At 38.1% G+C, this 25677-nt stretch overlaps 1 protein-coding gene across 6 annotated transcripts in view; it reads right to left on the bottom strand.

Annotated features, from left to right (window-relative positions):
- LOC117407316 (protein eva-1 homolog C-like) overlaps positions 1 to 25131 on the bottom strand; it is a 59497-nt gene extending 34366 nt beyond the window's left edge. Inside the window, exons 1-5 of one of the 6 annotated variants that reach the window (XM_059028718.1) lie at positions 25049 to 25131; positions 24055 to 24252; positions 8930 to 9135; positions 8162 to 8285; positions 6113 to 6262 (exon numbers count right to left, since the gene is read on the bottom strand). In XM_059028718.1, coding sequence (XP_058884701.1) covers positions 6113 to 6262; positions 8162 to 8285; positions 8930 to 9135; positions 24055 to 24163 — 589 coding nt within the window. In that variant the 5' untranslated portion in view covers positions 24164 to 24252; positions 25049 to 25131. The other 5 variants (XM_059028721.1, XM_059028720.1, XM_059028722.1 and 2 more) reach the window with 5 other exon arrangements.
- Positions 25132 to 25677: the final 546 nt, after the last annotated feature.

Raw genomic sequence — 25677 nt, 5'->3', positions numbered from 1 at the left:
TCCAAATAGACTCATAGCAGTAAGTGCTGCAAAAGGTGCTTCTACCAAGTACTGACTTAAGGGGCTGAATACTTATGCAACCAGTACATTTAATTTTGTACATTTTCTTTGCCAGTTTTACTGACATTTGGAATGCACCATTGCACATATTAAAACTATATTTAATTAATACAAGAGACTAACAAATAGTATTTTACAAAACAAAGATATCATAAAATGTGATATTGTCATGGTCATGGTATAATTAGTTATACTTAAACCGCTGTGGTTAATATCAATAAGCAAGCTGATCTCAAACGGAACATGAACAAGACTGCAGCCATTCAACTTTTGAAAAATTACAGTCTGATTTGAAAAAATAAAATGAAAAAAGTTTTGTTTGGGGACATTTAACCAAAGTAGACACTAAAACAGTACAATTCACACTTAAAAGACTGAGCTACATGAACAGCATAGGGACAATATTAAACCACCTACAATACAAGCAGCATGTATCCATGTGTACCTGCAGAGAGAGGCCCAGCCGTAAGTCTCGGGCTCTGGTGACTGTGAGACTGACAGTACGCCTTGCTCAAGAAGCAGAAGTACTGGTAAATCATAATGAACCATTACAGCTCGCTCCACCAAATGCACTCCACAAAGGAGAAAATAATGAACCTAATGGTTGAAATCATCACTGAAGACACATGGACTATCAGCACTGTTGAAGGATAGGATTAAATAAATGAAAGATGTAATAAAAACTAACAAACATGTTTTGTAGTTTTAACTTGACTTTCCGTTAATGACATTCTGTGATTTAACATCAACTCTGTAGCAGAACGTATACCATGACTGGGAGGTATGGACCATTTTTAATATGACGTGTTACTTAATGTAAACATGTATTTATATTTTATAGTTATCCAATGACGATATCATTTATTGATTCATTATAATCTGTACGTTATTATGTTGCCTTTAATTGCTGTTTGGTAAATTATACATGTTAGGTTTGATGCATACTGTACTTCCATTACACTTCCTGTTAATAAAAATAGCTACTAATTCAAGTATTGTCAAACAGTACCAGGATTTATATCATTACTTTTTTGGTATTATGTAAGCATTCTTTTTAGTCAGTGGAATGTTGATTTAAAGTATAATAATGCAATAGTTTAGTAAATTACATGTACAGTCAGCACTCGGATACCCGTTACCCAGGTACACATCAGTCGTGTTTTACCAACCTTGTATTAAGAATAAAATCAATCCCCATTATATATATGTAACAAATGAATGCACTTACCCGTCACCCAAGATTTCTGACCCTGTCACCAGTTTTCTGACACGAAGCCCATCGCTTCAATGTTACAATCAGGGGCGTAGTCTATGTGAATGCCAAGTTTAAGTAAATGTATAATTTATTTATTTATTTTTTTTTTTTTTTCAAACTGTGCACCACGAAGGCGAGAGCCCAAGTTTAGGACAAATAGGCTATAGAGAAAATGTTGCAGGCTTTTGCCAATCAATGCAAAGTAGTCATTGTGATGCAATGTTTGGGTGGGATCTTCCTCTTACACAACGAATCATGTGCAAGTTGCATTTGATCGACAGCTTGTGAGGCAGTTGGCACGGATCTGTTAAGTCCCAAACGTTTCCATATTCCAACTTTATTTAAAATGTGCAGTTTTTTAAGCAAACTTGCATGCTAATTAGTAGTAGTGCAGCGGTCAACATGCCAAAACAAATTAGTATTATTATTTTTTTTTTTTTAAAGACAACGGACAGATAACGAAGCCACAAAAGCAATTCACATATCATCCTCTTTCTCCGAATTATTAATTTACATCTACTTCAGCAGTGGAAATGGAAACATATGAAAATAAATATTGGAAGAGAAAATTACCAAATCGACTGGATGATTCGTTTGTTTCTTCATCTTTGGGAAAATCAACCAGGGAGCACTCTAATGAAGACTTGAGAGCAGTGTGGAATCATATTTTACTAGATTGTCAACTTTGCGAATTGAACAGCAATTGAATTCCAAATGACACATGATATGGCCTCATGAAAGCCGCGTCTGCATGCCTGCCAACACTGGACGCATTCAGCAATAGAGAAAGTCTACTGCCATGCACTTTGTTGTACAACGTTAATATGGATGAAGCTGAAGTGTTTAGTCTTTGTTCAACAAATAAAGCGCAAAACGACTGTGAGGAAAAATGATCCAACCCTAATTTAAGTAAGAGATGATTGCCACTTGATTATCTTTCCAAATATTTACGCAGTTTTAAGGCTCTTCTCCATATGAACAGGATTAAGACAGCTGCGCGTGCCTCAATGCTGACAAGTTGCTTGAACATGCGGTCTCTCCTCTCTCCTGTCGTTTGAAAGAGACCTGTGCGATTCTCTAGAGTGTGACTTGGTAATTGCAATGTTCAGCGGCAAGCCTTGACGCCTCACCCTGTTACTAACTAGGCAATGGCAAGTCATTTACTAACTTTTGTTTTATTTAATAATTGCTTAATGTGATATGACTGTGTTCTTGCTGGTTTGGTGACGCTCCCCATACAGCTTTTTAAAGCACATTCACTGTGGATATACAGTGCCGTGAAAAAGTATTTGCCCTGTCTGATTTTCTGCATTTTTGCACATTTTTCACATTGTATTTGGTCAGATTTTTTTGTGGGTTGTAGTAGTATATAGAGGGAGTCTGAGAGAAAAATGACACCAAAGTTTGGTGTTTCTTTCATTTGTTTGGTGTGCAAGGTGTTTAAACATGCAATCTTCAGATGTGAAAAAGTTATTGCCACCCCTAGTTAACTCAACCCAATTAAAGGAATAATCAGGGTCAGCTGTTTGAGTACTTTGGTTAATAACCAGGCCTGATTTGGGCCAGCCCTGCCCAATATAAATCTGACTAACTTTGGCCCTTACCATCAGAGTGAAGTTGTCAGCACACAGGTTCTAGAGGCACATCATGCCACAAACAAAAGAAATTTCTGAAGTTGTTGATGCCTATCAGTCTGCAAAGGGTTACAAAGCCATTTCTAAGGCTCTGGGGCTCCACCGAACCACAGTCAGAGCCATATTGTCCAAATGGAGAATGTTTGGAACAGTAGTGAATCTTCCCAGGAGTGGCCGTCGTGCCGAAATCTCTCCAAGAGCAAGGCGTAAAATCGTCCAGGAAGTCACAAAGAACAACATCCAGGGAACTGCAGGCCTCTCTCGCCTCGGCTAAGGTCAGTGTTCATGACTGCACCATCAAAAAGACACTGGGCAAAAATGGGATTCATGGCAGAGTAGCAAGGCGGAAACCATTGCTCACTAAGAAGAACATGAATGCTCGTCTCAAGTTTGCCAAAAAGCACTGGGATGATCCTCAAGAGTTCTGGAACAATGTTCTATGGACAGATGAGTCAAAAGTGGAACTTTTTGGCCGACATGGGCCCCGTTATTTCTGGCGAAAACCAAACCCTGCATTCCACAGTAAGAACCTCATGCCAACTGTCAAGCATGGTGGTGGTAGTGTCATGGTTTGGGGATGCTTTGCTGCATCAGGACCTGGACGCCTTGCCATCATTGAAGGAACCATGAATTCTGCTCTGTATCAGAGAATTCTACAGGAGAATGTCAGGCCATCCGTCCGTGAGCTGAAGCTGAAGCGCAGCTGGGTCATGCATCAAGAACTACAGGAAGCATTTGGTTGCAGTTATTGCTGCTAAAGGTGGCGTAACCAGTTACTGAGTCTAAGGGGGCGATTGTTTTTTCACACGGGGGCATTGGGTGTTGCATAACTTTCTTTAATAAATAAATGAAATATGTATCAATTTTTTGTGTTATTTGTTCACTCTGGGTCCCTTTTATCTAATATTAGGTTTTGGTTGAAGATCTGATAACATTCAGTGTCAAAAATATGCAAAAATGCAGATCTGACATTGGGCAAATTTTTCATGACACTGTATAGAAATGTATTTTTGTGTCTACTTCAAACATTTTAAATGGATTTACAGGGGAAATATTGATGTATTCAGGGTTTTAATGGATTTAAATAACTTTTGCAAACTATTTCCTGTGACCTTTGGTCATTGCCCGTCCACCCTAAGTTGGGACCCACCCACATTTCCAAGCCTCGCTACGCCACTGGTTATAATTTATTAGAATATCCGTCAGAGCGTGTTTTTTTTCTCTCGCATGCCAAATCAGTATGTTTTTATTGTGCAGTTACACAGCGCTTCCTCCAGTTTCACCTGATGAAAATGCAGCCAAAACAAAGCGAACAAGACAAGCTACGATAATGTAACAGTTAATCATTAAACAGTTTATATACTGTGATGTATTTTTTTAAAATCTGTTCTTTAGTTGTTTTTGTGCATTTTAATTTGCAAATGAACTGTGACATTATGGCCTTATTGAGCACTATATTCTGACTTTGGAAACTGTTTTAATTCTGGAAACTGTTGTTTTTTAATCTTTTGCTAAATTGCATTGCCTTTTACTTTGTATGCAGTTCTGTGCATGGTTAACATTTTGATTTCATTTTGCTGTTTTGTCATTAACAGTAATTTTACATACTGCTTCAATACGTACCGGATTTAAAATTATGTACTATATTACAGTCCACGTGTCGTCTCTTTTCAGATTCAGATTCACATTGTTCTGAATTAAAATACTACTTCTGTTGAAAATATAGTACTGTACCAACAAAACCAATACAGTGCATCTTATGGAAGCCTACTTATTTTAAAACACAGTCCTTTCAGATTTGTATTTTTGATATTGTATCTTTTTTGTGTTCCCTGATAAATGGACAAGGGTTGGAACAGGCCAAAGTGTCACATGCTTTTAACTGCCACTGAAGTAAAAATGTTATAGGGTCGGATATGTGAGTGCTGACTGTATTTGATTTTTGAAATATATCTGGAAATGCCCATCCCTAGTTCAAACAGGATATGTTGGGGTGTCTGCATCAGCACCAGATGTCAGTTGAACGTTTGGGAAGTAGTGTCATTAACATGTGAACTTGAGTGTTTTTGTAAACAAGACACAGGGGTTGTGCAACACATCATGTCCTATAGTTCAGACCAAATCCAAAGATGTGTGCTAAATTATTGGTTTTGGCGCTAAAAGCTTAGCATTTTAAGGAAAGAACAAGTGCAACAATGGAATAGTAGGATAATTCCTTTTTAGAAATAAAAAAAGATTATTCACAACAAAGATATAGATATTATATATAATGAAACCAATTGAGGCATCAGGAATAGCCATCCACATGCAGCTTCCAAATACGTTTTAAAATAAGAAATACGGGTTTGCAATGATGTGTGTTTTTTCAAACTCCAGAATGTGGGATCTACATCGGGAATGACAATATAATGATGGTAAGATTTATAAACTTATTAAATGAGCTCTGTTACTCGCACCGCTCCAGTCCCTATAATATGGTAATTGAAGGAATGGAATTTCTGAAGATAGTGATGATTAGGTCTCAGCGTTAAGACAGGGTTCTATAACCGGCTCAACATCTGCACCTCTTTCACACAGTATTTACACAGAGCTAAACCTTACTTTCGGTGCTTCTCCCCAAGACTGCTAAATCAACCCTTTAACAAGCCATGCTTGCCGATTACAGATGACATTTATTTTTCCACGCTCTCCCAGACATCTCAGTGGTTTAGGAATTCTGTCCAACATTCCAAGATCTTTGCGTAGCAGCTGACTAATGAACAATATTTACTAATCCCTTCATTAACTGTAGTAGTTCATCAATTTGATTATCTTTTGAAGCTAAAGGCTTGGCATTAGCAGTATCAGTTTCTTCAACTTCATCCAAATCACAGAAACTCCACTGAGAACCTACTGAAAGCTCACTTTGACCCTATAGAACTATGCACTAGGTTCCCAAATGCAGACTTTCATCGTCTAATTATCCAGCAACTACAACTAGCCTTTACACAGAGCCTATACATCTTGCACCATATAGAAATTTCTAATTAAACATAACTGAATAAAATGTTTTCTAGGAACATATTTTTGTAATGTTATCATAACCAGAATATTTAAAATGCAGTATAAATGTACATAGTTTTCATGTGAAGTTAGTTACCAGTGTTTGAATGTGTTTACTCACCAAACTGAGGTAATTTGCCACCCAAGGAGCAGACCTCATTCTCATCCTGCCATCTACCATAGACTGCCGAGTAGATGTTAATCACTCTAGGATCCTTACACTGCAGTTTCAACTGTTCCCCTTCACACCCTACTTTGGTTTTGTGTTCCGCTAGAAAAAAAAAACAAGCCTCACTTTAATTTAAATCAAAGATAGAAAGTGAAGCATAGACGATGTTTTTTGTAGCTATATACAGCTGGCCAAGGTGACCTTAGTCAGATTTGTATGAAAACTGTAGTCCTCAAAGCTGTGCCCAAGAGACCACGGTGTTGGGCCTGCGAATACTAACTGACATTATATAGAATACTGCCGACATGAGTATGTAAACTAGTATAACCTCTCTCAAGCCCTGTGGTTGTGCCATTTGATAAATATATTAAATATTGTATTTAATGTCATTTTAGTTCATATTTTGGAATACATTGAAAAGTTTACTGTATGGGAAATCCCTGCGCAATTAATTGAAAACATGAAAAAAATGCAATAATACAAATAAAATATAATGTCCCAACAACAGTTAAAATATATACTGTACATAGTCAGCATTGTTCAGAGGCAGAGGAGCTGGTTTAAAAAATCACTGATCTTGCTCCAAGTGTTTAATTGTTGTAACTGCTCTTCGGTGTATTAAACCGCATTGATTATCGAAACATGAATTATTGAAACACGGATTAACGAAAGTCTACTGTAATACTCTATGTGCCTGTGGTCACTGGATTAATCAAATATTTAAAAACAAACGACTATTGAAGATGCCATTTTGATGTTTAAATAGTGGCAAATATAAGATTCCTACTACTATTATTATTATTATTATTATTATTATTATTATTATTATTATTATTATTATTAATAATAATTTCTATACGCAGAGGCATGTTATCAGGCATCTCTATAACCTTTGCAGTACTTTTTATGACAGGTCTTGACAGAAATATACTATTAAAAGTAATGATGTGAAACCTACAAATAAATATGTGGTCTCTTTAAAAATGTTTTAAGCAATACTGTATAGAAAGAGGGGAAAAACATACCATATCTACATATTATCAGCACAGGACGAAAGGTCAAAGGATTTATTATTTTTTTGCTTACATTACATACATATTCATTTCTTATCTATTTTAATAGTTTTTTTTTTTTTGTTTTTTTTTTATTTAACCCTACCTACAATCTGTTTGGCTAATACAGTATGACATGACAAAATAGTTTGTGTTGTTGCCCACAAAAGGCCAATAGTCACCAATGGTCAGTAGTAAAATAAACCATTGACCTCTTACATCACAGGTTAAGTAATAGATACTGACCAGAGTTTTCACATTACAGTGAATATTATTGCCCCTTGGGTTAAAAAAAAAAGAGAAATATGCCCCTCATCCATATATTACCCACTATAGAACCCTGACAAACTGTTCCACAAAAATTGCTTCTGAAAAGTCTTCCCAAGATTAATTGTTAACATAACGTATCCCTTTGTTATTCCAGTTGTTGGGATTCCTTTATTCCAATGTTTCTGTGCAGAGCTTGTCCTACTAATATGACATGCAACATTGACAGGCCAAAGGCCTCTTATTGTTCCAAAACGTTTCTTATGTTCTTACTGTATGTCCATACATGTCAAACATACAGTAAAACATGAAGCAATAGAAGAAAGATTTTACAGAAATGTTGCATATCGTACTAGTAGGTATGTACAAGTTGATTTTAACTTTGTTTGAACCTTTTTCAGAGAGAAAGGTCCATCTGCTTTTTTTTGTAATGTAACTGAATATGCAAAAAATGTAAAAGGCAAAGTTTGAGAACGACAATTTTAATGAGCCCCCTTTAGATCTATACACTAATTCTCCAACTGAGATGAAACTTGGTGAGAATTTCTCAACAGCAGAAATTCTCAGAGGATGTAGTGGAGATATCACCACTGTTCTCCACTGTTCTGAAAGCGTAGACCAAATGTAACTTTAGGTTTCCTTTTCCAAAAATGTACATTTGCCTGTTAAGAGTATTACTTACTTGGTTTGCATTTATATGAGACAAGAAGGTATTTAGTTACGCCTGGACAAGGGTCAAGTCCAAAAACATGGTTATTGACAGGAAGCTGGCAGGCACGCAGAGCCTGGCATTCAGCCAGCACTTTCTACAAAAGGAAACGGGAGAAGATGGTAAAACTGTGATGAAACTTAAAACAGATGAGAATCTATTTTTGAAAAGCCAATTTTCATACGAGGCATTATTACCAGCAACTGAAAGCAATGTCCCATATACGAGGAAACTGCAGTCCTGCTCTGAGTCTCTAGGGGGTGCTATTCCAGATGTTATTTGGCAGGAATGCGACTCAGGAGACAAGGAATCTGCAGTTCAATCACTTGCGTCCACATTTATTTAAACAAATAGCAAATAAACAGGGTACAGGGGACAAAATCAAAGGGTTAAACAAAAGCAATACTACGTAGGCTGGGCAATCACCTTCGTCACAATACAGATCACCAAACTCCCTTCACCACACAAAGGATTTCTCCTCCCTTATATGCAGGTGACCATTCCCCAGTTAGCACTCAGTTACCTAATTGGAAAATGGCCACACCTGTGATTGTTGGCAGGGGCAGATTTAACCCCATCCCTGCCAACCTTACATTCCCCCACACACTATATACACCAGCAGGGCTTCCGTCCTGCCACATCGGCGTATTCACATTCTTTAGAAAGAGGAAGGGGGGTAAAAATGTAGGTAATAATACAATAATGGAGAAGACAACAGGACTTTAACCTGCAACTTTGTACCTGCAATGCAGTAAATGATGAGCAATTTTGATTCTCCTCTCTTTCCACACATCTTAAATTGTTTGGACACATGTGGGAACTAAGTTCATTGCGCCCATAAAATGCTGACAGTATACTGATTGTTGAATGTCTTGGGCACTGCAGATGGAGCTGTTCACCTTCACAGGCATGGGCAGAGTGATTCTGCAATATTCTGGACAAGTAACCTGAAAGAAAAAGAAAAATACAGGTTGGACAAGAAATGTTAATTCCCTCAAATATCAATACGATTTAGAGTCGGGCTACAACAATATATATTTTTTTACAAGGTACAGGTATTATATACATGTACCTTCTATACCTCTAGCTTTATATCAGTTACATTATCCTAGATCATTTTTAAATCATCACATTTTACTGGATTCAACGCAGGGTCATACTAGCTCAAATGTTCCAAATTCTGAGGAGGTTTTCTTCCATAGATGGTTGCTGCTACCAGTGTGATTGACACAATAGTGAAAGGGCAGAGCTGTGTAATGCATGCCTGAACTCCTGTGTGAAGTTGGTAAAAGTGTCTATTTAATTGACCTTTAACCTCATTTCCCATGGACATGAGAGGTGCAGTGCACCTCATTGTAGTCAATATGAGATTCAGGAGGGTGCTGGTACACAAAAGATGGAGTGAGGAGGGGGATGGTGGGTACCTATTTATTTATTTTGGTGCTCAAGGGGGTAGGCGGGAGTGTGGGAAGGGTGCGATTAGCGTGACATGGCAGGTGGTGGCTGCACTGCAAGGGGTTTTGTTATTTTGATGGTTTTCTACTGTAACCTGTATTGATAAAGCATTTTGAGTGTTAAGCAACCTGAATAAAGTGCCAGAGGCACCTAAAAGAGAACTAACTCTATCACGCATTGTACTGCACATCCAACATGGTGTTATTACCAGTGGTGTAGTAGAGCCAGAACGTGCCGGAACACCATTCCGGTACTATTTTCTATAGGCAGCAGTAATGTATTTGAGCCAGAACTTGCATAATAGGAAAGTTAAGTCACATGACTCACATCTCCCACATAACTGTGTGATTCAGTTAGTAATCCTCTTGATGCAATAAAAAGATCATTAGGAACTTCTTCTATTACAAGCTACTTATTTAAGAAGGCTAAAATGAAGTGTTGATGAAGATGACAGCAACAGTGTATCAGCTACGACTGAGGACACAAACACAAAACACTCTTCCCAGAATGGATACAGTGAAGCGGCTACTGTAGTATACAAATAACATGTACATTCGTATAAAAATACATTTTTGTTTAAGAAAATTGATATTTTAGTGCCATTCCGGTAACTTCAGATTTAGGACTTCACCACTGGTTATTATAGTACTTTAAAGAATGTTTCAAGGGCATTTTTACAAAAGGTCAAGTAAATCCTGCTTTTGAGCAGGAAAGACCCAGGAGTCATCTGAGATACTAAACTTCACTCATATACTGTCTGACTGCAGCAACAAAGAATGCTTGAGCATTTCATATTTAAATCTCAAGTCACGTAAGGCTGTAGGATTGCTAATGCTAAAGTACAATATTCAGCCTGATGAAAGAAAAGTAAGATTATGCTTTTCACAATGTTGTGAATTAAAAAATTGAGTCAGCAGTGTCATGAAAAGAAAGTTCGCCATGACCTACAGTACATCGACAGTATGCACATGTAAAAATGGAGGGGACACAGCAGTATGTAAAGAAGTTTCATCTCAATTGGATAAGTAGTAATAATATTGAAATGCTAAACTATAATCCCTTTGAGTAATATCCATGATGCAGGTTGACCGGTATATTTGTTCCCAGAAGTTCAGAAATTTCTACTATTCTGAGCTTTGGTTTTAAGAGAACCAAATCAATTTATCATCATATCCGATTAAATTAAATGTTCTCCCCCTATTTTATATTTATACCGGTTGAATTTACATAGGTTAATTTGGTAGCTCTTTAAGTTGTCTGTTTGAAAAGCACTTCAATTATAATGAAAATATGGAATATGGGAGTATGTGATGGCATCACTCCATCAGTCTGTTTGTGAAGGCATCACTCTATCAGTCTGTATGTGAAGGCATCGCTCTATCAGTCTGTATGTGAAGGCATAACTCCATCAGTCTGTTTGTGAAGGCATCACTCTATCAGTCTGTACGTGAAGGCATCGCTCTATCAGTCTGTATGTGAAGGCATCACTCTATCAGTCTGTATGTGAAGGCATCACTCTATCAGTCTGTATGTGATGGCATCACTCCATCAGTCTGTATATGAAGGCATTGCTCCATCAGTCTGTATGTGAAGGCATCGCTCTATCAGTCTGTATGTGAAGGCATCACTCTATCAGTCTGTATGTGAAGGCATCACTCTATCAGTCTGTATGTGATGGCATCACTCCATCAGTCTGTATATGAAGGCATTGCTCCATCAGTCTGTATGTGAAGGCATCGCTCTATCAGTCTGTATGTGAAGGCATAACTCCATCAGTCTGTTTGTGAAGGCATCACTCTATCAGTCTGTATGTGAAGGCATCGCTCTATCAGTCTGTATGTGAAGGCATCACTCTATCAGTCTGTATGTGAAGGCATCACTCTATCAGTCTGTATGTGATGGCATCACTCCATCAGTCTGTATATGAAGGCATTGCTCCATCAGTCTGTATGTGAAGGCATTGCTCTATCAGTCTGTATGTGAAGGCATCACTCTATCAGTCTGTATGTGATGGCATCACTCCATCAGTCTGTATATGAAGGCATTGCTCCATCAGTCTGTATGTGAAGGCATCACTCTATCAGTCTGTATGTGAAGGCATCACTCTATCAGTCTGTATGTGAAGGCATCACTCTATCAGTCTGTATGTGAAGGCATCACTCTATCAGTCTGTATGTGAAGGCATCACTCTATCAGTCTGTATGTGAAGGCATCACTCTATCAGTCTGTATGTGAAGGCATCACTCTATCAGTCTGTATGTGATGGCATCACTCCATCAGTCTGTATATGAAGGCATTGCTCCATCAGTCTGTATGTGAAGGCATCGCTCTATCAGTCTGTATGTGAAGGCATCACTCTATCAGTCTGTATGTGATGGCATCACTCCATCAGTCTGTATATGAAGGCATTGCTCCATCAGTCTGTATGTGAAGGCATCGCTCTATCAGTCTGTATGTGAAGGCATCACTCCATCAGTCTGTATGTGAAGGCATCGCTCCATCAGTCTATGTGAAGGCATGAAACAGGGCGAGCAGCCCTGTACATTGTTTTGTTTATTTTAGTTTAGAACGGAGTCCCCTCCGCCCCTGTGCAGATTATTGTTTTGTGTTTATTATGATTTAGTAATGTTTTGTATATTTACGACGGCGAGCGCCGCAGGTTTTGTTATTGTTTTTGTATTTATGATTATTATGTATTTAGGACGGTGTCGCCGTTTTGTTTAGTAAACTCGTGCAGAAGATGGCCATCTCCCGAATTAATTAGGTGATTTAATCTGTTGCTAATCGGGAGATGGTCGCCTGTTATAAAAAGCCTGCAGCTCGAGGCGGGTGTATGAGGAGCGAGAGTGGAGAGAGCGAGGAGAGAAACGTAAGAGTAAAAACATAAACGATCAGTGACGGCTATTTGCCCAGCCTGACCTTTGTTTGTGTATTTTTCTGTTCGTGATTTTGTTATGTTCAAACCTTTTATTTTCGCTCGGTGAGCAAGTGTGTTTTTTTGTTTAAATATTTATTTTACTTTTGTTATAAATAAAAACGGCAGCCAGCCGATTCTTTTGAACTGCAGTACTTGCCTGACGTCACCACACACGCTATCCTGTCACAAGGCATCACTCCGTCAGTCTGTCAGTTTTTACATGCAGTGTATATAGGTCATGGTGATCAACTTTTTAATGTTACTGAAAGCTCTCATTTTAAATTTACATGATGTGGGGATGAATGTAACTGCCATGCTTGATTTGTGTTGCCTCTGAAAGCAGAATGAAGCAGGTTGATCACAAAGTTTGCCCATGTTGTTCCCATTGCTTTAAAACTCTATTACAGTATTCAGCTACTGCTTCTAGGCTCTCATTTTGATTTTTAATCAGCAAAATGGTCTTGTACAGTACTTTTAGTCACAAAATATTTGGTAACGTGGATGTTGGGTGATTTTCAGGACATAAAAAAAATAAAGTACATCTTTAAACTTTTTATTTTCAGTGTCCCATAATGTGTCCCCAGTTTTAAATTAAAATATAATTTGGTCAAGCGGATATCACAAGTTTTCTCCCCCTCGAATCGTGTTTGCCATTGTCAAAAAATATGCAGGCCAAACATGTGTTAGCCTAATAGTAGGCAGGGTTAGAAACTAATGTTTGCCCGTTTGCCCAAGGTGAGTTAAAACTTATGAGGACTAGTTGATGTCTGTGTCTCAGTAGTCCTGTGGGCGAGTGCCTATCAAAGTGTACAGATTTACACTTACGGTCACAGGCCTGCGTTTAAAAAATGCAGGAAAAGCCCATTGTCTAACTGGGTGTAGCAGCGGGGAACCAACATTCATAATGCTTACAAAACAGTCACTCAGAACTGAAACCTCCCTTCATCTCCCCTTGCATGCCGAATTTTGCATTATGTGAATGCGTCAGCATTTCATTGAATTTTGTCTGTGTTACACTATTCATTGCTGTGGTTTAACTGTGAACTTTCGGTATCAACAAAATGTATTTTTTAGACATCAAAACAGTATAAAAATGGCCATTTCCTCACATTATGTTTCAATTATGTATTTCTTTTTGAAAAAGCCCAACTGCCTGAACACAACACGCTTATTTGGTAGGTCGATCTTTAATCACTGCTGATAAATGTATTGCAGTGTATTGTATTTATTTAAAAGAATGGTGGTTTATTGTTGTTGTTACTGTATGTATTGGTTGGGGTTATGTAGCACGGGTGATTCAATGCATTATTGTATGATTTAAATGTACTGGTTTGTGTTATTTAAACGAGTGGTTTTGTTGGTTATTGTTGGCAGCGTGGATGGGGTTAAAGCCCCATCCCTACAAACTCGTGCAGAATGTGTCCGTCTCCGGATTGATTAACTGGTTGTTAATTCAGAGATGGCCATGTGTATATAAACATGTGTGTTGGTGTGTTTGCGGTGGTTGTTCAGAGGTTCCGCAAGGTAAAGAGAGGAAAATGAAAGTAAAAAGAAAGAGAAAGAGAAAAAGAAAACAAATGCTACTCGTGCTGTACGAACAAGCACAGTACTTGTTTGGGTGGAGGTAGTATTTTGTGTTGCGCGTGACTGTTTTTGTTTACACTTTTATTTTGCTCGGTGAGCTGTTTTGCGTCAAAGTGTTTTGTTTTTGTTTGAATAATAAATAACACGCACCAGCGCCTTCAACTCGCAGTACCTGTCTGTGTGTCTGTCAACTTCCTGGTCTGGGGATGTCACCACACAGCCATCCTGCCACACAGAGTAACATAGTAAAATGTTTAAAACTATATAGATTTAATCAATCAATCAATCAATCAATATTTATTTTATATAGTGCCACAAAGCGCTTTTACAAGATAGTGAGGAACAATGCAGAATACATTAAAATACAAATATGCATTGAAATACAGGGCATGGTACATTAGCAAATACATTACATACAGGCATAATACATTAAATAAAAGGCTAGGATGTGAATTCTAAATGCAGTTCTCCAGGTACATGGAAAATGTGAAGTGTGACATACATAGAGTACGTATGAACGACAACCTCCAAAATATTCCCTTCGCCGGAGCTTTCATACCCAGTCAGGGAAAATAAGAGACACTATCCATTTTTTACATGTATTGGAATGCAAAATGCATGTAATTCCTGACATACTGAGTCCAAATATGATGCATCACATATAAGAACATAAGAACATTTACGAATAAGAGGAGGCCATTCGGCCCATCAAAGCTCCTCCTGTTCCTAGTAGCTGATTGATCTCAGAACTTCGTCAACAAAATGACTAGGTATCCCATTCCATACCCTTACCACTCTATGTGCACAAGTGTCTCCTTCCCTCTGTCCTACTGTAAGTCTGTCTCCACTTAATTTCCAACTGTGTCCTCCGGTTCTAGTTTATTTACTGCACTTAAAGTATTGTTTAGGGTCAAGTCCTTTTCAAATTTTAAAGACTTCAATCATGCACCCCCTAATTCTCTTTGTTCCAGGCTAACTAGATTCAGTTCTATCAGTCTGTAGCTCAGTCGTGGAAGCCCTGGTATTAGCCTGGTTGCTCTTCTTCGGACTCTCTACAGGGATACAATGTACCTTTGGTACTGTAGGGACCATAACTGGACACAGTATTCCAAATGTGGTCTCCCCAGTATATACAATCATTTGCCACCCTCTGTAGCAATATTGTCTTTACAATCTATCCTCAGCAGCCAACATTTTCATTTGTAATACAGATTTTCTCCATACAAATACTAGAACTCCACCTCAATATAGGGTTATTTTAGTAACCATGCCCACGTGTTTGGGTGAAGGAATCATTTAAAGGTAACCTCATAAATAATTTCTAGCTCATGGAAAGTTCTTCCCACTGCGCTTTCCTAAGAATGTAAACATGTAGTGGAACACTGTAGCTTTAACAAACTGATAAAAACACATCTGAGAAAGGAGTACTGCTGTATTCCAGGAACACAAAAAAACAAAAATAACTATCAGAGAATTACAAAATTCACACACACACTAATGGGGGTTCAGTAAGACAATATTTCCTACAAAACGAGCCCAGTTTTACAACTGAATTATGACTCATGGGGTTTCCATGCAAGTTTATTTTTAACTACATGAGAAAAATGTCTCGCGTAAAATGCTTTTCTGGGTTTCCATTCACTCAGTTTATTTTACTCGAGTAAATCGGGCTTTTCACCCGACGTCATGCAAATGAATGGGAAAGGTAGGGGTTGATATGTAAATTAGCTATGCGTAAAGTACTCGTGCTGTTTTTGAAGATTACTAGTGACATTTTGTGAAAATGTGGTTTCCATGCACAGATAACTTGTACACGAGTGAATCTAAGCTGCTGTAATAAAGCAAAATACCTCGTGCCTGGCTGGTTAATAATGTGTTTTACTACTCTTGCCCAAATTGTTTTTCAAATGTCATTAGTAGTGAATACTGTTTCAACTAATGTACCTTATGACTTATTAATTAAAAATAAACTCAGAGGTATAAAATAAAACTGACCAACAAGTATTGCAGATCACCATGGCTGAAAACCGGCATATATATATATATATATATATATATATATATATATATATATATATATATATATATACACATCAGCTGCTGAGGAAGCATTCAACACCACGCTTGGGCAAATACGGGTAGTGGGCACCTGAAAGGGAGGTGGCGGATACTAATGAAATGGACCGAGTGCCTTTCAAAACAAGCCCAAAACAAGCAACCCCTGTTAGAGTATGGGTGTTTATGCAAATTACAACCCGCGACTCTCAAAAAAACAAGCCCAATCCTGCTTATTATAAGTGGACTTGGCAACTGAAGGTTACCTCAGTTGCCAGTTTCAATTTGACAGGAGCGATCTGAGGAGGCTCGTGCTGTCAGAGATTCTCTCCTTTCTTTTAAGTGTTTACTGCTTTGTTAAATATTAATGATGCAAACAAATAAAACACAATCATATGTTAATTTGCAATTTTATTTGGTCAGTTCTGAGAGAGCATCAACAACTTGTTGGATGTTGTTGCACTGTTTTGGGCGATCCAGCTGGCTCATGACATCCAATTCACAAACTATATTTATTAACGTGGAGGGCATCCACGCATTGTCTTTGGAAATAGCTGGGATCCCCCAAAAAAAAAGGACGGGAATTAATTCAGTTAGACATTTAAGCAGCAAGGGTATTCTCAAACAGCTGCATTAATACTATAACAAGGGCATAATGCAGTTCATGGTAAGTGGTTTTATACAGAACTGTAAACCCACAAGAGATATACAACATGACAGACCAGACACAGCAAAACACAATAATACAAAAAAAGCCTCCCGCATTATCTAAGGTGAACTATTCCACTGCTAACCATAAAATCGCCCATCAGCCACTACTTTTTGCCGTCTTGGAATCCACAGTAACAACTGACCTGATCCCTTGCAATATTTATAGTTAAGAATAACACACTCATTAACATTTACATGTGAAATGTAGGTTTCCATGCGAAACTGGGAGTGGTTTTCCCGTGTGTTTCATCATTTACACGAGTAAATGAGATTTACCCTATCCCTCTCTTTGGCCGTTTTTTTCAGCCACAAACCTGATTTATCCGAGTAATTCTCACAAACGTGCACGTGCATCGCCATTTCACATGTAAACTGACCCGCATGGAAACTCCATGACTGTTCATGAAAGTAAACTACATCTGATCACTGTAATCCACCCCTGAATAATTATTCCTCTTGTACTTCCAGCTGGCTCAAAGCAAATATCATTAATCTGATTGGGTATGTCATGAACTTTCAAATAACATTGCCACAAAATCTATTTATGGAAGCCTTCCATTGTCCTCAGAAACTGCATCTTACTTCCAAAACAGATACAATCTGACAATGTTCTTACCCTTCAACTACTAGGAGTTGTGAGAAACCCTATTTATGAGGCATTCTAGTCAAATGTGTGTTCCTCAATGTGGCTTTCCAGCAAACATACTGTAGTTTAACAGGGAGTAGGTGCTCAGACCTGTTAACTTTTTGAAAAGCAGAAACTCTGCTGATCTCCCTGAAAACTTACGCAGACACAGTCCCCACCTGCTGCTCCCACTGACACACCTCCCTGGTTTAACAGAGAATTGCTACAGGCAGTGTACCCTGTACATACACAATCTAACCAAGAGATTTCATGTATTCATAGTGGGTCAAGTTAGGGATAAAGGGGTCAGATGTACATCTTTTTCATGTTAGTAAATGCTAAGTGAATCTTCCCCATTGTGATATCCAAGGTGTACTGAAGGGGAGGTACAGACATACAACTAAACATTCACACTTAAAGCTGCAGTGTCGCACATCATGGTCAATTTTTACAGCCATTACATTTACCCTACTGTGCACCCTAACTTTGTCAGAAATCAGACTTTGTTTGCTGTTCAGTTTATTTACATTCCCAACTGGTAGTTTCAGCTGCTCTATCTCTTAACAATGTTCACCACAGTACACCTGCACAGTCATGTTGCAGTTTGCTACATTAATACTATTTTTTACACTGCCTGACCTTGTCTGGATTTACGTGGCTTACCTGTGCTTTACCACAGTTTTCCCTCTTTTACTACACTGTGCTGTGCTTTTACAATGGTCTACTACAGTAAACTAGCTCAAAGAATCAAAACAAAAAATGTAAAACAAATGACATAAATGTGTTCTTTTTGTTTCAACATGTTTTGTTATATTAGTATGTATATGTAAAACACATTTTACTCACAATAACATTAGTAAAAACGCAGTCCCTATTCCTGCTAGAACCCAAAATATTAGTCACAGGAGTTTTAAAAGGTTACAGGCTATGGGTTTTAACTTTAACAACTATTCTTCAGATAAGCTGTTTCAAACCTGTATAATGAGCCTTATTGTCTAAGGTTTGCCATTTTTTTGGGGCATTGTTAGAGCACAGACCATACACCATAAACACAAGATTTACAATATAGCCTACACTAAATAGGGAGAAAAGCCATCCGAGAGAAACTTAAAAATCAAAACATACAACTTAATCTGGGGTAAACCAACTCAATGCTTCAGAAAGGCTACAGCAATGAGTCATTCAACAAGTCTGTATTGTGCTGTGACTCTTTATGTTAAGATAACTATCCCTGCTCCATATTGTCAAAGAATTTGTTTAGCAGTCCCCTTTCATGTACTGTTGTTCTTGCGATACAATGGGTGCAGTTTTCAGCCAGGTTCCTGCAGGCATCCTAGTTCTAAAAGCACACATTGTCTCCCATACTCAGAATAATAACGTCCGCAAATAAGTGCAAGGCTGGGCACTTGCACACCCCCACCCCCTCCCACTGATCTTTAGATCTTTGTTGCATTTTTTTAAGATGTATATTCAGTTGAGTTTTTTTTTTCTCAGAGATACATCCTCCCTCTCTTACGTGTTGAGACAAGTTATACACACACACACAAACACACACACTAGGGCTTCTGGCTTTTGGTGTTTTCTTCTGACTTTTCACCTTTACGAATTAATTTTACAATTAACAAATTCTCTGATTTAATTCAGACACCAAAACACATTAACGCTGATGTATTTTTTTGCTTTGTTTCAAAGAAAAGATTTAAAGAAATATTTTAAAGCTATAAAATTGAAAGGTCACTATATTACTTGACTAAAGGCTAAAGAAAGCAGACGAATTTATATATTTTTTTAAAAAAAAAGTTTTTTATGCAAAAACCAATGAGGTATGTCTGCTAAAGTCCGGCCACATAACAGTACTGAAACTGCTCTGCTCTGGATTGTGAATGATCTCCTGCTTAATGCTGATGCTGCTGCTCCCTCTGACCTTGTCCTCCTTGACCTAACATCTGCTTTTGACATCATAGATCATGGCATTCTTCTTGACCGCCTTCAGAAGTATGCTGGGATCTCTGGAACCTGTTATTTAATGTATTGCATTGTTTTTTACTGCTGTATTTAATGTACTATGCCCTGTATGTAATGTATTATGCATTGTTCCTCACAATCTTGTAAAGCGCTTTGTGATGGTGGTACACTATGAAAGGCGCTATATAAAATAAATATTGATTGATTGATTGATATTGATATTGGTCTTGTTAAATTGCATTACCCTAAAATTTGATCTTTAATGTTTTTTTGGTCTCAGAATGCATATAAAATGACCCAATCTTAATTAATTGTTAGTCATTTATTTATACATCTTAAATAATAAATAGTGAGAAAGAAAAAACTCTATCGGTGTTATTTTTAAACCTTAACTGTCTCAGTTAGTGGTACGCAGCAGTACAGAGGAGTCATCTATTCGGGTGATGATATAGTGTTTTTGAAAGCTATAGGAAAGCACACTAAGCTGATCAAAAGGATAACAAGCTGGCTGACGAGATTCTTGGGCAGGATCTTTTTTTTTTTTTTCGCTGACGGGAAATAACGTGTGTGTTCAGTGTGCATACAGGGAGAGAATGGAGGCACATTTACAGTATTGGTTTTCATCGGATTTTAGCTTAAGTCTGAGTTGTTAATGTAAATGAGGCTTAGAAGAATTATTATGCAATACAAAACCACTTTTAAACATCTTGCCCCCCTCCAGAATTAATTCTGTGGACACCCATAATAACAGCCATCTATTTTGGAATCCACAACTGTGCCCTCCCAAAGACATGTTTACAGTTACAGCTGCCAAGTCAAGCTATCTGTTGGGTTATAGTAATCATTGCTACAGTGAATAGGCACTTTGAACTATTATGGCTTTTAAACTTTGAACAATACTTTTAAAAATATAAAATAGTGGTGCAATGTGTTAATGCACCAGCATTTCACCCCTGCAGAAGCACTGCATATCAACATGTAATAAAACACAGTGAAAGCATAGGCAACCATTGTAATCACAGAAAGGTATGGTTCAGCATATTAAAAACATGGCAAACCATAGTAAACTATTGTAAAGTCACAGTATAACCACAGTAAAAGCATAACTGTGCCAATTTATTGTGGTAAACTTTTATTAGGTTTCATTCTCTAATGCTGTCTATACAGCACCTATCATATACAGTACCTATCATATACAGTAAGCAAAAAATAAAAAAATCCACAAAAATGTGTTCAGACACATTGGCCCTGAATATCAAGTGTCTTCCGATAGTCCAAAACTCGCTGTCTCCGTCTGTTTTAACACGACTCTTATCCCGAACGTTGTTTCCATCATAAAACAAAACACTCTTCTGTGGTTTTCTGACAGGTGGAATGGATGCAATTTACATAAAGCTGGCGGAATAACTCTTAAGTATTTAAATGAGAAGCTTATGTTAATGATGCAAATTGCACTTTTTACATCATTATAGGATTTGATCAATGGACAGGTGGGATTGAAAGGTAGTAAAGGCAGAGAAAAACAAAACAGACATGTGATTCATATAGAATTTAATAGAACACAATAATAAAGCAAGTATGTCAGGACAGATAGAAAAAAAGACAATTGTTAATTTACTCGTTTATTTTTCATTTTGGCATAAAATATCCTTTTTATTTTAGCATGGAGCCTGTTTGAAATAGGTTCCCACCTCCATTAGGACTCTTTGAAACAGGTGGAACCACTTTAGACTGAAAATACTCACTCCGACCTCACATCAACCCTTCAGATTTTTGCACGGGTATATGTTAATTAGGTAGCCACATTATTATTATTATTATTATTATTATTATTATTATTATTATTATTTATTTCTTAGCAGACGCCCTTATCCAGGGCGACTTACAATTGTTACAAGATATCACATTATACATTATTTCACATTATACAGATATCACATTATTTTTACATACAATTACCCATTTATACTGTTGGGTTTTTACTGGCGCAATCTAGGTAAAGTACCTTGCTCAGGGGTACAACAGCAGTGTCCCCCACTGGGGATTGAACCCACAACCCTCCGGTCAAGAGTCCAGAGCCCTAACCACAACTCCACACTGCTGCCCCTATCATTTGCATATCATTCTTCATAGTGTCATAATCAGGGTATTGCGACTGTTTTCATCCTTCATGGACATTTTTGAGTTTTGCTCCAAACACGAAAAACAGTCGGAAAGTTAAAACACTGCCACAAAAGTGCTCCCCGACGGCTGGAAAAGCTTTGATATTCAGGGACATTTTGTTCAGAGCTAGGCTAGACATGCCTGGACGCAGACAGACCTGTCCTGACACAAAGGGATAAAGACCTGGACAGACCATGGAACAGGTCTCTAAATCATTAGTCGATGTCTGTCTACATCTTACCTCCTGTCTTACTGTAAAAAGGCACCGTTTCTCAGTTTCTGAAAGATGGGAACTCGTTTTCTTCTTTTTCAAATTATTTAATATCACACATATTTTATAAAGCTGTAAACATATGTAAACAGTAAAAAGGTATGAACAGAGCAGGAAATTAGTCAGTTTTACTGACCTCCCTGTTGACACTCACCAGCTATATTAACCCTTTTGATTCTTTGCTTTGATTTTTAATTTGGAATATGCAGATATCTCAAAGACACTGCTATCGATGCTGCTGCTAAGACCCTGGTGCTTCCTGGACATAATTCAGCAGGAGACAGTATTTGTCATTTGAAGTGTTTAGTTTTTAGATATTCCCTATTTTCCCCAATTGTATGAAGTGATTTTAACTAAAGCATTTAAAGGGGTGATTTCAGAAACATTTTCTGTTTGCATTACTATAACATAAAAAGTAAATGATTCTCACAAAACAAATCACATTAATGTGCCAAAGTAAAATTACAAATAAAATACTGAATTAATCACATTGGAAAGTTCATGGTGCGGGGTGGGGTGTGTGTGTGGTGTGGTGTGGTGTGATGTGTGGGGTGGGGTTGTGGTGTGTGGGTGTGGTGTGGTGTGTGGGCGTGGTGTGGTGCGGGGTGGGGTGTGTGTGTGGTGTGTGTGTGGTGTGTGGGTGTGGTGTGGTGCCGGGTGGGGTCTGTGTGTGGTGTGGGTGTGGTGTGGTGTGGTGCGGGGTGGTTTGTGGGTGTGGTGTGGTGTGTGGTGTGGTGTGTGGCTGTGTGTGTGGTGTGGTGTGGGTGTTGTGTGGTGTGTGGGTGTGGTGTGGTGTGGTGTGTGGGCGTGGTGTGGTGCGGGGTGGGGTGTGTGTGTGGTGTGGTGTGTGTGTGGTGTGTGGGTGTGGTGTGGTGCCGGGTGGGGTGTGTGTGTGGTGTGGGTGTGGTGTGGGTGTGGTGTGGTGTGGTGTGGTGTGGTGCGGGGTGGGGTGTGGGTGTGGTGTGGTGTGGTGTGTGGTGTGGTGTGTGGCTGTGTGTGGTGTGGTGTGGTGTGGGTGTTGTGTGGTGTGGTGCGGGGTGGGGTGTGTGTGTGGTGTGGGTGTGGTGTGGTGTGGTGTGGTGTGGTGTAGTGCGGAGTGGGGTGTGGGTGTGGGTGTGGTGTGTGGTGTGGTGTGTGGCTGTGTGTGGTGTGGTGTGGTGCGGGGTGGGGTGTGTGTGTGGTGTGGTGTGTGTGTGGTGTGTGGGTGTGGTGTGGTGCCGGGTGGGGTGTGTGTGTGGTGTGGGTGTGGTGTGGTGTGGTGTGGTGTGGTGCGGGGTGGTTTATGGGTGTGGTGTGGTGTGTGGTGTGGTGTGTGGCTATGTGTGGTGTGGTGTGGTATGGGTGTTGTGTGGTGTGGTGCGGGGTGGGGTGTGTGTGTGGTGTGGTGTGGTTTTGTACATGGTTGATATTTTTTCTTGTCCCATGTAGTTGAATCATTAATTTCGGGGAGGGTTCAAACCCCTTAAACCACCCCCTTAGCTACGCCTCTGGTAAGCACTTTAATGCTTTGCTATATGTTTGCACAATGCATTTAATCTCATGGATAGAAGCAGAAACGGGTTCTGAAGTGTTTGCCTGTAAACCACTAACAGTATCAGGACAATATAGCCAACACTTCATAACTGTAGCACACATGCAATGGTTTACCAGGTATTCAGATATAACTAAATAATATGGTAAATAAGAGGTTTCTAAGCCAACACATATGCTAACCTGCCCTAATATGTGTTGGAAGATAGTGTGTATGTTTTATCATCTGTCAGCTCAGTAAAAAACAACTTCTGAATAATGTGGAAATTCTATAGCAAACTTACATTTTTCATTGTTATAAACAACACTACTACAGGTATCTATTTACTTACTTTCAATTTAAATTCGTTGGTTTTACATAAAAAAGGTAAACTATTAACTTGAACTAAAACATGAAAAAAACATTCATTATACTAGACTGCTGTTCTATTCCCATCCACAGTCAATTTAAATAAAGGCTATAAGTTATACTGGACTGCTGTTATATTCCTATCCACAGTCAATTTAAATAAAGGCTATAAGTTACTAGGCATATCCATTTCAATGTACTGTAATAAGAGACACTAATAAAAAAAAAGGAAAAATCTTACCTGAGAAGTCTACTAAAGCACTCATTTCTTTGGTCCAGATCAGCAGTATGTAGTAAAATACGTGAAGCGCCGATTTCTGTCTCCACTTATACTCCTCAAACTCGGTCATGATGTGAACTTGTACCCAGCGAGTTCATATTCGAGTCTCCAGCATTGCTCTCAATCATCAAGGATCTGAGTGCCGACCTGCGTCACGACCTTCAATGGAGAGAGAGTTTCTCAAAGAATAAAGCCGAAAAAGCACAGGCGTAGGCACACCAGAGTGCATTGATTGACTCAGAATAGACACGTTATTTCACCACCAGCCACACAATCGACCGCCCAGCTTATAATAATGATTTTATTGATTATATCCAGTTACTGTCCAGTAAGTCTTATTCGTTCATGCCAGTCAATGTACATTGCAATTAATTTCTTTAACAGATGTTTCATTTAAGCTATCCAAAAAACTGCCTCGTCAAATGGAAAACAACTATGTATTATGTCATGTTCAACATATGGTGACATAAATTCTTTGAGCTAATTATTTATTTATTGTTTTATGAAAATATTCCAAAAATGTGTGCAGCACTGAGTCACATTCTTAAAGTTACAGATTTATAAAAAAAAAAAAAAAAGAATGAAAACTATGTAAGAGATTCACGGTAAATGTCAAGAATTTTGAAAAAACAATTAGTTATTGCCTTCAATTACAAGAAAAAAAAGACTAAGCAACATACATAATAATTATTGTTGCCTTTTGCAACAGTATCTGGATAAATACACGAACCCTATTAATTAACAGCAGCCAACATTACAGCAGGTGATGCACCGACATAAAACTAAGAGCACTGGAAGAAGCAAAGCAACCATGTTGAGGCTGAAAATAACGCCTACGCAACAAGTGAAACTACCAGAAACCCAGCGCTTTCTGTGTAGACTGCAACAGCCACCATTTCAAGAGCAGACAGATGAACGCCGAATCATGACAGACCACCCTGTCGTGCAGTGTTACCTTGTGATGCCCTCTTTAAAAAGATGTACGTATAGTACAGAACCTTACGCTAATACAACAGCTGGATCGTCACCAGCTGGGCGGGGCAACATATATCTACATACAGCTGATGACAATATTTTACCGACATGTGATGTTGAAAAGTGATCGCTATGATTTTGACATTAAACCTAATCATTAGCCGTGATATTATTATTATTATTATTATTATTATTATTATTATTATTATTATTATTATTATTTTAAATACACATTTTACCATAATTATTTAATGTTTTAAACGTATTATATGTAAGTATAACAAACAAAAACACAACTTGTAACAAAACAATGGCAATTGAATTGTACAGTATAGTATAGCTATTAAAGTACCAGATTTAATAATAATAATAATAATAATAATAATAATAATAATAATAATAATCATAATAATAATTCATATTGTGGAATATAAGTGCTTTTGCAACAATCCATTTATAAAACAAAAACAAAGAAATAAAAAACTTTCAGAATGAAACCAAAAATAAGAACACCGTCATCCAGCAGCAAAAATGTCATTTTACTTTATGTAATAGTACAATTTATTACGTACCTTACTCATCGTTAAAAGAATAGTACTTACATAAAAC

This window comes from Acipenser ruthenus, chromosome 8, assembly GCF_902713425.1.
Source record: "Acipenser ruthenus chromosome 8, fAciRut3.2 maternal haplotype, whole genome shotgun sequence".
Classification (NCBI taxonomy): Eukaryota; Metazoa; Chordata; class Actinopteri; order Acipenseriformes; family Acipenseridae; genus Acipenser; species Acipenser ruthenus.
The sequence above is the reverse complement of the archived record's forward strand: the minus strand, read 5'-3'. Positions and strand labels throughout refer to the sequence as shown.